This window comes from Neodiprion lecontei, chromosome 3 (assembly GCF_021901455.1).
Source record: "Neodiprion lecontei isolate iyNeoLeco1 chromosome 3, iyNeoLeco1.1, whole genome shotgun sequence".
In the NCBI taxonomy this organism is placed as follows: Eukaryota; Metazoa; Arthropoda; class Insecta; order Hymenoptera; family Diprionidae; genus Neodiprion; species Neodiprion lecontei.
The window spans coordinates 16561566-16575633 of record NC_060262.1 but is presented as its reverse complement, the minus strand read 5'-3'; the positions used below and the strand labels follow the sequence as shown (position 1 = coordinate 16575633).

The following is a 14068-nucleotide window of genomic DNA, read 5'->3' as shown; positions in this document are numbered from 1 at the left end:
TAATTTAATAACGTCAGTCGAGCACTTGCAGTCATGGAAGATTCGTTTACATTTACGATATCGGCAACGTCTTCGATTCTCGAAGCGCAATATTTTCCTCCGATCGAACTTGCTCTGAAAAAAAATTATGTTCTCGGTCTCGTCGAACTGTTAACCTTCAATTGCGTTCCCAACGTTGATGTCGGTTACAATGAAATATACGTAGCCGATAAGGTAGTCACTATATCCACTGGCAGCTACGAAATTGAGGATATTGAAAAGTATGTTCAAGACGCGTTAAACTTCCCACTTTTCGTAGCATTTTCTTCAGTCTTGCAACGACGAGGTGTTTCGCATCTTCCAAAAACCTGTTCAAATCTTTATGCCGCAGATTGATAATGGCTCCCGTTCGAATTCGGCTCTCGAAAGCTGTCTACAAATCTTCCCACCGTACTCGATCGCTTCTTCGTCGGCTTCGTAATCCGTCACCCACTTTTTGAAATTGTTGAAATTTGACTGTCAACGATTTCAGAATTCCAATTGTAGTGAAAATTCTTGTCTTCTCCCCAATCGTTGAGGCGTTGTTGCGTGAGATTTTATTCAAAAGCCTGGTATTTCGGGTTCCAAATGGAATCTATTTTGCAATCTCTGCCGGTGACGATTTTTCAGATAAAATCTTGAACGCCATTTCCATGATTTGTATTGATTTCAAACACTTTTCGGAATCCATGTTTCTTCTTCTTTCGGTCACGCACTTGACAAAGATAGAGTTGCAAAGCTTGCTCTAGAATGACCGCTGTACGCTGACACGGTCCCGTTTATGGGTAAACAACGACGTGACTCACACATTGCCGAAAATTCGTGAACAACCGTATGCAATATTCTCCAACGGAAAAAATTTCAAGATATTTCTCGAACGAACCTGCAGCGCGTGGAAGATGGTAAGGCAATTCTTGAAACTTGACGAAAAAGTTTCGTACGCCGCATGTACCAGAGAGAGCTGTGAGAGTGAACTAATCACTAGACTTATACATGGAACTGTGATAGGCTTAGTAGATATCGTTCACCGAGAGCGTTACGGGGATGTTTTACTTGGCCCCACGGTGTCAGTTTCACGATTTCGAGGCCTACGCACTGGTACAGTAGGACAGAGTGAGAAGGATATATCCTTCGAACGTATTCGACAAGTGTCAACCACTTTATGATTTGGTATTAGTTTAATCGTGAACCTAAAACGTATGAAGAAGCTGTACGAAGAGTGGGGTGCTCCGTCCGTCTGATGAATTCATTATTAGTTGAGCTTGCAAACCGTCAAGGTGGGTGATTGATATCAGTGCACTTATACAGTTTTTTTTCTTACCCTGAGTGTACAACAACAATTTTTCGATTTTACTTGAGTGAATGGAAATAATTTAACGTGTATGCGATTTTTTTCAGATTATTTTCAAGAAAAAAAAATGGAGTACGTAAACATTCTACAACATGTGCGGGTGCCTATAGAGTGGATATTCGAAATACCTTACGATTTTCTGGTACAATCAGTAAGGTTGGCAACAAAAGTGCACATGGAGAACGGTGACCGTAATTACGATAACAACCCTCGAAATGACGTTATCGTTTACTAGGTGGGTGTGGCGGCCCGCCTGGTACGTGATGAAGAAGGGGATTCTCTGTTTCAAAAAATGTAAGAAAAATTTTTATTTAATTTCACAACTTTTAGAACAACTTTATTCTCTTTTTTTTCTATTTAACAACGAAAACCTTGGAACTTTTGTGATACATACATGTCTTACGTTTCTAAAATATCATTTCACAACTTTTGGAACAAATTTGATAAATACTATTGTGTGCGTGAGTGATACATCGTATCTTAAATTTTCAAAATTATTGTATGTTCCAAAGAGCTGTCAACAAGAGCATGCAACGTAGTAGTAGTGGTAGTAGTAGTATATCTAGTTAATGTACAGCAAAAAAAAATAAAAGCTTTGTGAAAATGTTTATACAATTTTCTTCAACGTTATGAAACGTAGAATACTTGGAAACTTCTTCGAAAGTTTTTTTTGTCAAGTTTTTGAAATTGGTTCTTGATCACGTTCAGTAGTCGCACGGTCCATGCTGGTAAGAAGGACACGCTGCACACGTTGTCCAGGTACGGTGTACAAATTAAGAGAGAGTCGACGCATCTTTGAATTCAATTTGACCATACTGGCCGCCCAGATACTGCAAGAGCAACCGCTCCTCCTCCGTCGTCTGCACCAATTTCTGGTATTGGGTCTCGTCTTCGTTCAGCAGTCGCACATTCCGTGCCGGTAAGAATACGCTGAATTCGTCGTTCAGATCTGTGACGACACGCTGTCTAAACCTCGTTTGGACTCGTCGAATGTTGGTGACATTGTAGATTCTGAAAATTTCTAGCTCCGTCAATTTCTTCGTCGGTGAAAATTCGTTCATGCTCGCAACTTTGTTCAGTTTTGTGAAATTCATTTTTTTTTTTTAATGTTTAGCAGTTACGTGTTCCATAATAAATTCAGATTTGCGAACTTTTTCGTCACTTTGTTGAGTTCTGACTTCTGGTTTATAACGGTTTTCAAGTCGTGAATATTTTTTAGGAACAGATCGATTCGCTGTTTTAGTTGTGCTTTATTTAAAATTCCCCTCATGAGAGCTAAAGATGCAAGACTGTCTTTCTGACCTGAAATTCAGCCTTCTATAGTCGTATTCCTCCCACCAGGTACACAGAATCCTTGAAAAACTTCTAGAAGCTACCGAAATGATGTGTCTTTGATTGTACGTTAGAACCTTCCAGAATTCAGCGTCGCACCGCAATCCGTTGTCTGCAGGCCGCTCACCGTCTAGTCGAAACTCTTCGGACGATTCCGAGTATTGTTTCCGTCGGACGATTCCGAGAATCTTTCAGGGTAAAAGAAGCTCTTTCTTACGGTCCCGGACCACTTGCCGTCAAGTCGAAAGTTGTCGAACGCATTGTTTGTTAGCCTACATTCGTTCAGGGTCGAAGCAGCCGCATAAAAATTTCAGAACCTTTCAGAATTCGACGTCGCACCGCAATCCGTTGTCGGCAGGCCGCTTGCCGTCAAGTCGAAACTCGTCGGACGATTCTGAGTATTGTTTTCGTCGGACGATTCCGAGAATTGTTTGACTAAAATTCGTTCAAGGCCAGAGCAGGTCTTTCAGAATTTAACGTCGCACCGAAATCCTTTGACCGTATGCCGCTCACCGTCGAGTCGAAACATGTCGGACGAATTGCTCGTCAGTCTAGATTCGTTCAAGGCCGTGAGAATCTTCTTGAACCTTCTGGAAGCTCGCAAAACCTGACACACGTCAGGATTCTCGGTCGAACGTTCGAGGATCCACGGGGTCCGCTCGAACGCCTGAGGATTCACGAAGTGCGCTCGGTAATGCAGTTATCGATCCCGCTCGATGAGCATGATTTTCTTCACCGACAAAGAGCACAATTTATCCCACAAGGGGTGACACTACGGCAATTTCAGGCATTTTTTGCCGACGATCATGGTCATTTGGAGGATTTTTCACCGACGATCATGGTCATGTGGGAGATTTTCTTACCGACGAGCGGTCGGAAGAGCACATTTTATCTTACGAGAGTGATGGTAACCTTCAAGGGTTTGCGTCTGGGGTGCACGGATAGGCGGATTGATCGGCGGATACGCGGCTTGGTCGGTAAAGAAGGTGTTTCTATCCAGAACCCGCCTTGTTATACTGCTCTCGTCGTTAGTTCCGGGTGGGGCTAAGAGAGAGACACGAATATAGACAAAGAAACAAAAGATGGCATTTGCCACCTTGGATTTGAAAATTAAGAAGTTATGACTTCAGATTCTTGATCAGCCATTCTAAAATCCCCCGAATGACTAAATTCAGGCCAAAATATTGAGCAGAAAGATATAAGATATAAAACTTGACGTTCACCATTCCGGATCCGCCATTTTGAATTTTGAAAATCTAATGCCGGATTCGTGATCAGCGACCTCGAAAACCCCCGAGTACCAATTTTCATTGAAATCGGTGCAGATGAAAAATGTGTGACTGAAAGGGTTAAACTGATCAGACCACCATTTTTGAGGGATCAAAACAATTTTCGGAAGCAGAAGCTGTTTCAACCCGAAATATTGCCAGTGCAAGAGTGCACATTGAAAGGGTTGATCAGCGAATTAAGACCTTCTTCGTATTGAGCTCAAAAATGCCTATGTGTCTTACAAGGTTGAGGAAAGGGTCTAGCCGGATAAGAATGGTGAATCTGCCCCCACTAAAATTTGTGGCACCGATTTTTTTCCAAGTTCCTGACGTAAAAAAAAAATTTTTGTGCAAAATTACAGCTTTCTACATCGATTCCGAGGGGTTTTTCTGACGAAAAAACGTGTTTTTTCGATTTTTGCGGTTAATAAATACTAAGAGGCAACCGAAAAATCTAAAAAAATTCTGAAAAAACAGAAACATGTTGAAATTCATGGAAAAAATATTTGCAACTTTTTTTAATGCTAAAGCCTACTATTAATCATCGAATCTTCCTTTAGAAAATATATTTCATAGTGTATATGTAAGTTTGATGGCCTCCAAACTTATTGTTGGTCGTTTACATGCGTGAGTCCTAGGACTGGTCAGCTTAGCGTAGACATTACGAACGACTGGACTCCAAAGAAGCAGTCGTGGATAAACTATGCTGCGCCATAGTGGCACTCATTTCCAACTTGTAGAATACCAACAATTTGTGTTGATTTAGGTAAGATCTGTATAGTGGTATAAATTAGTCATAGTTATATATATTGTACTAAATATTCCTTTAATTATAGCGATTATTCACTGCAACAACACGTGTTGGTTATCTCAACTTGCCCAACAATCATCATTGTTAAGTCTCTACAATAGAAAACTTCTATATTTTGCTACTATTATGACAAAAATTGACGTGATTTTACTATCAATTCCCTGCAAATTAAAAAAAAGAGTCTCGAAATTCGGCCTGCAACACGTTGAAATAAAACGACAAAAATTTCACATTTTTCGATAAGAATCCATAGATAAATCATTCTTTAGGTTAAATTATCGGGTTATCATGGCTGGAGTAGTTGTGAGACATAACAAACAGATGTAAACAATATGATTTTTACGCTGATTTTGGATATGTTGGAATTTTAGACGTCGATTAACAAGGTTGAAATGGAGTTTGTCCGATTGTTTACAATAACATGGATGAAAAAATCAGCATAGCTGTCCGTAAGCTGCACAGCTCAAGTAGCGCCGCTTGTGTGAATGTATTGAACTGCATTGAACCTCGAAATCGATCTAGATACTTCGGACACCAAGCCCATTTTCCTACTTATTTCTTTATTTCTCCATCGTGACAGAGTGAATCATTTGTCTCATCCTATACAACTAAATTGACACACGTCGTAATCAAATGTGTGGTGCACGCACGGCATGCGCATCGACTTTTCGGGATACAGCGTGCAACTGAGCGCACGAAACTTCTATTCCCCAAACAGCGAAAATGAGGCGCGCGAACCTTCTCGACGTAACGGGTGAGCGCGAGACGCAGGGGACTTGTGTTACGCCGTGTTGTGCGCTCCCACCATTCAGCGAAACCCCGCATATGTTTCCGAACGTAAATAAAAACATATAAGCGGAGCGCTCACGCGCCTGCTCAGTCATTTCACTTCACGATTTCAACTCGTCAACTACGATCTGCTCAGTGAGAATATTTAGTGCAAGTCCTAGTCAGTGCTTAGCTACAAATGTATGAATTTCTATCCATTCTATACGATACTCGAGACAAAGAATGAAACAAAAATAGCCGTGCTGTTGGTAAGAATTTTATCAATGTTTCGTCCATCATTAAGCATGGGTCTCGCAGTGAAAACAAGATTTTCATACTAAAAGTTATGCACCCACACAACATCTTAATTTCAAGTTATTGGTTTCAGAATAACTTATGAGCGATTGATCAACATCAGTAATACACCATGTCAACGCCTCAAGTAAGCTCGGATTCAACAACAGATCCGACGAGATGTGCATACTGTTCTCGAATGCTTAGAGCATTAAAGGGACAGCGAAAAAGAATAACGATAATGGCGAATGTTCGGAATATTCTGTAAGAATAGGCAAAGTCTTGAAACTTGGGGATATTCTCTGCATTCATTGCAGGTTGATTCCAAACAGTAAAAGTAATAGAAATAGCACCGAATCATTATCGACATCTGGCTCAAGAGAATCAGGACCACCTCAAGCAACAGAGTTTGGTGGATCTCGCCAATGTTCTATGCCAAAAGTTGATGATGAAGATTCAGACCTCTATGCGTTGCCAACGCAGACATCTTCACTGTTTTTACACTCATCTCAAAGGACTTCTTCACAACAATCTTCTACAGTGATACCTTCACAAAGTTCCACAGACACTCTATCACAATCATCTACTGGCAACCCATCATTTGTAGTGCAGGAGCCAGTCAATGTCGAATTGGTAGAAATGCCTTTTCCACGGGTAGTGTCAACTCACAAATACTGCTTTCTTTGTGACTCAACATCACCAATCGTCACTGTCCCTTCTGAAGCTCGATTGCAAGCATTCGAGAAAAGGAAGATCTTAATTCCTAAGGGAAATCGTTGTTGCCCAACTGATCTGATAAAAAACAAATTCTATTCAGATGATCTAGCTGCGTTGAAAATACATGCTGGTAACAGTATATTGAAGTATCAGGCTTGACTTTTTTCCTTAATGACTTGTTGAATGGCCAAGAATTGAAGCATCAAAGGGATGGTACTCTATCTGATCAACGTCTGGAAGCATTGACTGGTCTTAGTTCCGCAAATCTGAATGAGCTGTCTGGGAAAATGAAATCGATGAGGAATTCCAAGACCCGTAACATTTTGCAAGCATTGGTAGTGTTTCTTTTCAAAATGAGGACTGAGAATTCGAATAGTATAATTGCATCTGTACTAGGGCTTGATCGTGACCAACAAGTTTCAGATTATTGTGCAGAAGTCGTGAACTCTTTTGAGAAAGATATTTTACCAGAGGGTTTTAGATATTTTAGCAAATCAAGGGATGATCTTGTGGAACATCAAACTTCGGATACAGTTAAGAAACTGTATGAGCTCGAGGACCAATTAGTGATGATATTTGATGGAACTTACATTCGGCATCAGAAGAGTACGAACAAGAACTATTAACGAAAATCGTATTCTGAACAGAAAAAGGTCCCATTATGTAAACCTTTTACTATTTGCACGACGAACGGGTACATTGTTGAGATGCAGGGGCCTTTTGACACTACTCAAAACGATGCCGAAATAATGAAAATACTGCTAGACAATCCGAATGGTCTCCAACGAATCATGGGCCAGGTGACATTTGTGTAGTTGATCGAGGATTCCGAGACGTGGTGCAGCAATTAGAAAAGAGAAAATATAAAGTACTCATGCCAGCATTAAAAGGACAACGTAGTCAGATCACAACTGAAGAGTCAAACAACTCTCGATGGGTTATAAAAGTTCGTTGGGTGGTCGAAGCAGTTCACGGTATCCTTGGCCAGAAATATAAGCTACTTCATCACTCTTTAGATAATAAACTTCTCCCAAAGGTTCAATCACTCTTCAGCATTGCTTGCTATCTGAATAATATCTTTGGAAAGAGGCTGAATTCTGATGTTGGCATTAGGGATGATTTTATTGAGCAGATGAAGTCTAGGCGTAATAGCGAGAATTCATTGGCAGAAGACGCAGAGTTGGAGCGTTGGAATTGCCGATAAACGCAATTTCAGCAATTAGCATCAGCTGATTTGCTTGATTTCCCGGAACTGACCGAAAAGGAATTGAAGATACTCTTTACTGGTTCATACCATCTATCTCAAGCAGTATCTTACCTTGCTGAAATGATGGACGAGGATGGAAATATTGCACTCAATTATTTGAAGTGATTAGAAGATACAAATCACGAAATCGTTCAAGTTCTTGTGAGGTCGAGACACATTAATAGCAAAACTTATAAATGCTACATTGAATGTACCCGTGATTCCCAAGGATCTTCTGGAATTTGCGGTTATGTTTGTGATTGTCCAAATGGCAAACGAATCGTTGGTTGCTGTTCACACATTACTGCGATCGTTTATATCTATCTCATGCTCGATATCTCTCGAAAATCATAAGACCAGCTGAAATCCTCACAGGACTCTTCGATGTAGAAGAGATCAATGCCGTAATCAACAGTGATAGCGATGAAGATTAAATATGTAGCAATATAAATAGTAGGAGTTAATGCTTGATCAATGACATTTATGGAAACTCGAATTACACTTATTATACTAACAACATTTATTAATAAACTCAACTTAGCAATAAAATTCTACTGATTACATCTGTTTGTTATGTCTCACAACTACTCCAACCATGATCACCCAACAATTAAACCCAAAGAATGATTTATGTATGGATTCTCATCAAAAAATGTGAAATTTTGTCGTTTTATTTTTTTTCAATGTGTTGCAGGCCGAATTTTGAGACTTTTTTTTTAATTTGCAGGTAATTGATGGTAAAAATTTTTTGTCATAATAGCAGCAAAATATATGTACACTATGAAATATATTTTTTAAAGGAAGATTCGATGATTAATAATAGGCTTTAGCATAAAAAAAAGTTGCAAATATTTTTTCCATAAATTTCAACATGTTTCTGATTTTTCAGAATTTTTTCAGATTTTTCGGTCGCCTCTTAGTATTTAATAACCGCAAAAATCGAAAAAACACGTTTTTTCGTCAGAAAAACCCCTCGGAATCGATGTAGAAAGCTGTAATTTTGCACAAAATTTTTTTTTTACGTTAGGAACTTGGGAAAATATCGGTGCCACAAATTTTGGTGGGGGCAGATTCACCATTCTTATCCGGCTAGACCCTTCAAAAATAACTAGCTTTTCAATCATATCACACAAGAATATTTCCTGGAAAACGTCACTTACTCATGAAAGCTACGGCTTTCAGAAGCGTCGTGTTCCACTTTACAAATCATACACGTTTTGACCATAGTGCTATTTTTCGGGGAAGGCAACACGAATCAGGTTATGTTTGTATCAACAACGTTCAAAACTTTGGGCACGCCAGCGCATGCGTGATTAGACAAAGATAACCAAACTCACTAGTTGCTGTCTCTCTTTTCATCGCGTATTGGTTTTCACTTCAAGCGCTCCTCGCTGTGAGCCGCCGCTTGGAGGGGAGCTGCGAAACGATCGCAGCGCACGTGGTGGCGAGTAGTGAGTTGAGCCAGCGTGTGTGTGGTAGCATTTTGTATGAGAAATAATAAACAGTATGTGGAATTACACTTGTTCTGTTGTTAACTGCAAAAATAACGGTAAAACTAGTGATTGTATATTTTACAAGTTTCCAACTGCATCACATAAGATAGGTCAAAGGCAAAAATGGATTGCTGCTGTGAAAAGAAAAAAGTAAGTAACATAACCTTATTTTCGTTGCCTTAGTTTTCTATATTTTTAAAATAAAGCCAACTATATCAATAGGTGAACTGTTACGCTATCTGCATGAAACACTATATAAATACATAAGTATTATTGTTTTTTTTAGTCCTGATGGTTCAAAGTGGACTCCAAAAACTCATCACGTAATATGTAATACTCATTGGCAAGAAAAAATCAGATGATGCTGCGAGTCCAAGCTACGCGCCAACTCTATTTCCTCCTGTTTATCATGCAAAGCAAGTAAATGAAAGAGCTGTTTTAAGCAGGTAAATATATGAAAAGTAAAAAAAAAAATTATAAAATTAAATAGTATATACATTTACATTTATATAATAACATATGTAGGTGTCTATTAATTATAGGTACAATCGACTCATTAATCGAAGAAAGACTCTTCACAAGCATAACATCGGAGTGAATTGTGATACTGGAAATCAAGTTAATGATGACTCTAATAATTTTGTCAATAATAGTGGACGTGAACCTATGGATGTAAGCAGTGCAGAAGTAATTTTAAAAACTGATCAAGAGTGTCAAGGAGATTTTGTAAATTCTGCTGGTATCGAACAAACAAAAACTTTCACTTGTAACAGATATATTTACATGACTATTTACTGCGATGCTGAAGTTCAAACTGAAATACCGGAAATTGCTACTCTCAAAACTATTGTGAATAAGAAAAAAAATTAAAGATGAAGAGGTACAATGCGGCACATCGTTAACAGATATAGTAGATAAGTCGGTTGGTTTTAACGAGGCTGTTGTTGAACAAAACAGAAAACAGCGTAGTTTCTGTGGTTTTCCATTTATTAAGACCGATAAAGATTTATTAGATATTGCTGGAGTGAACTTCCAGAACTTTAATTTTTTATGAAGCATATTGTTCAGTAACATCGTAATCAACAAAAATAATGATTGCTCACGTTTAACTGTACTTTATATGGCTCAGAAGATGCGGATACTTGTCGAACAACTTCAGCTTGAATAAACAAACTTTCTCCATTATGCCTGTATTCTTGCACACTCCGAACATGATCGGCTTTAAATAGATTTATGCCTTTTAGTTCCGTTGCAGGTTGAAAGTTTATTTTGTGTATGATTTTTTCAAATCCTGTCCTTATTAAAACATCCATGACTACGGATTTTTCCATTAAAAAATTATTTATTATATATTAATAGTATACATGACAGTTTTTTAAGTATCAATGTTGTCTATCTATCCATGTGTTAATATATACTTGTTTTGAACTTCTTAACCTACAAATTATCACTGAAAACTTAGTTTCAATTACTTCATAACTATATACTTACATATTTTCTACTGGAGTTTCAACTCGTTATTATTTTCAACTTTTTACTTTACTATTACAATGAAAATATCACTCATTTACTAATATTTTGCTTATTTCGATATTTATCAGTATTACTCTAATGCAAATAAACACGCCAGCTGTTTAGCTTCTGAAACAGCTAGGTGGCGGCACGAGTGAGGCTCACAGCGACTATTCTTATATCTCTATGGAACTACATCGCCGCCAGTAACAGAGTTGGACAGCTGAAACTCGGAGTGGCCAGCCTGCACGAACAGCCGATAAAACTCGCGTATGCGCATTGACTGTATAGTTTCAAGAGATTGTCCCGGTATAACATATATATAGACACACATATATGCGTGCGATAGTTGAGTTGGTCATGCGGCGTTGCCAAATTGATTTTCAATCAGCTCGTGTAGTCCGTCGCGTTCAGGAACCAGTGCGATTAACTCGATATTTCTCTTTTATTTCATCGGTAACCCTACATTTAATGTACATCAATTTATTACCTGTAATCTAAAGTTGCATGTGTTCATTTTTCATCAACAAAAGTTGGAATTATCACGTACAAAAAAATAAAAAACCTAACCTCGGTACCCCTCACGCCATAAGACATGTGTTAAAAGTATACAAAAATTGTGATTTTGAAATTAAATATCTCAGTTTCTAGACGGTAAATCGTTGTGAAATTTCACCAGAAGTGGGATTTTGCTCTGAATTTCGTGTTCACAAAATTTCACGTAGCTAAGTTGGAAAATAAGTTTCACGTGAGAAACGATAATACCTCCTTAAATGAGCGAGATCGGGATTGACTTCACTTGGGTGTACTATAAACCACTCACTTATAACATTATAATTGTGATATTTCTCTAAAAGATGGTTTTTTTGGTCCATTATTGAAATGACACATACTGAAATAACATAACGAAAGTAAGACATTGGCCTCCTTACCACCATACAACGCAGAGTATTCTCCTTGCAGATCAACGGTGAAATAGTCAAAATGAAAGGGAGTCCCATCCTTGAGACTTTTCCTCAAACTAATCGATGCCAATGATCTCACTGTGAACATAAATAATCAGAAATAACATGTGGCATAATACTCTTTGCTTCGTGAAATTGGATGTTTGGCTGAAAATTATACATAAGCCCAGCACTTTTGAAATATCTAAAAAAAAATGGTGCCAGATTGTGCTAGATTTCTGCTAGTTTGTGTCGTACTTCGTTTCGTCAAAAAGTTTGTATACCAAGAGAAAAAAAAAGGAAACTTAAAGTATAGAAGAGAAAATTGGAATAGGTTATGCCAGGCTTGTGCCAGCTTGAGTCGTACACTGTTCTTCTAAAAACTTAGAAAGAACTCAAAAAATACCAAAAAATATATGAGAAAGTACAGATATTCAATACCCAGCCAAGCACTTCCAAGATTTCGCAACTTTCTCGGTAGTGCTGGTTTGTGCCAACTTGTGCTGTACCTTGTTTTTCCAAATACTCGAAGAAAACTCGTGTCATCCCGAGAAACCTTAAAAATAAATAAGGAAATTGAAAAAATCCGAGCCGTACGCTTTTGAGATCTCGTAATTATTTCAACTATGTCGAATTGTGTCAAGTTGATGTCAACTGGTGCTGCACTAAGGTTTTCTTTTAATGCAAAAAACATCGAAAAGACCAAACTCACAAGGAAACTGCCTGAAGTGCCCCCCCCCCCCCCCCCCCCCCCGATTTCGACCATTTGAGTATATGTTATTCTTCACCAAAATCGAAGCGGCCCGTATTTTTTTTTTAACGGCGGAAAAACGGTTTAAAGGGGTGAAATCAGCCCCCAAAGTTGGGCATCCTCAGTTGTTGTTTCATAGTTTCGCATACTTCCAGTTAAGATATTAGAATGAAAAAACGCATTTTGGCCGGTTACGACGGGATTGAATAGTCGAAGATTATAGAGAGTGAGAGTTAAAAAATTTGTATAACTAAAAAACTATTGTGCAGATTTTAAAGAAATTAATTGCATTTGAAACAGCAGAAAAAGTAGAGGATACGTGTTATTGCGTTTTTCGAAATAACGTCACTTAAGGGGTGAACTACCCTTGTACACGTTCAGCCGAATTCCCATTAGAATCGCACTATTTCCTTCAGTTCGTCTTATTTAACATTACAAAGCTCTTTCCAAGCAACAATTCAGGAGTTTCTTCGTTTCAATAAATTTCGGATGCATTTACAACAAAAACTACTCCCACAATTTGCCGAACGGTTTCTGGCATAGTTTCTTTTAAGATCATGAAATCTTCCGGAGCCGGGTATTTTATTAGTTTGTGAGGTTACTGGAATCGGATTCCGAGCGTAGAATTTTGGAATCAACATGGCTAATACTCTAAACATATAGGACTTTGGTTATTATTTTTTTCCAAAACATTAAAAGAAATCGGAAAGTTGATATGGAATGGCTTGGATACTATGGAAGAAATGTAAGTTATCTTGTCACGCTGAAGCACCGAATTAATTAAATTTTGTTTCGGCGAAGTTCTAATTTTATCTGCCTGTTGCAACGTATCATGTGAGACATATGATACCAATAAGTCAGATTTTGTGATTGACTGGCGCGTAAAAAACATTGGAGGTCAAAAAATTAAAATAGCTTGACCCCACCGCTCTCGCGACTGTTTAAATTCTTACTGGAGTTTCGGGCGGCTAGTTCAATAACTGCAGTCATTGTATGCTGCCAGCTTTCAGTTCATATTCTTAAATCGGCCGTGGTGTATTTGTATCAGTTGTTTGTGACTTATATGTAATTGAGAATTTGAAAGTGCATTAATGCCTTCCTACAACAAAGACGACGATCAATTCTTTCAACGTTATACAGTTACTTCTGACAACATTTCAAGCGATGAATATTGCTCAAACGCCCATAAGTAATGAGGAAATACAGTTGAAAATTCATTTTGAAACTATATTATTATTTTTTTTCATCATGTGGTTGGGTGAACGTTTCAAAAAATAACGGTTGGATGCTTTGAATAGATGTTTTTTTATTTATCAGTAACTAGGGGCTTCGCCCCTGCGCGCTTCGCGCGTCAACCCCACCTCGGCGCTACGCGCCTCACTATTTCCTTAAACAGTGTCTGTTAGACAGATGAAATTATTTATGCTGATTTGATGACAGTTCTGCAACTGTTGATCGGTCGTTTCCGATCAACCCGACATTGCTATTGGCTCCCTATGCAGGTCTGCTCAGATTGTTTTCATAAACGAATCCATTCACATGTACAAAACCCCCGATGCTATG

The 14068-nt window shown here is 38.4% G+C and overlaps 1 protein-coding gene across 5 annotated transcripts in view; it reads right to left on the bottom strand.

The window, feature by feature from the left end:
• The window catches only part of LOC107225884 (GPI inositol-deacylase), a 223323-nt gene that overhangs the window by 128783 nt on the left and 80472 nt on the right, over positions 1–14068 (bottom strand). For 4 of the 5 annotated variants that reach the window (XR_006903466.1, XR_006903467.1, XM_046734977.1 and 1 more), the window contains exon 3: positions 11743–11853. The exons of the other annotated variant lie outside the window; for it this stretch is intronic. Coding sequence is in view for 2 of the 4 variants with exons in the window: in XM_046734977.1 (XP_046590933.1) it covers positions 11743–11853 (111 nt within the window). In the remaining 2 variants the exon portion in view is untranslated. The remainder of the gene's footprint in view (positions 1–11742; positions 11854–14068) is intronic. 5 annotated transcript variants of the gene reach the window in all.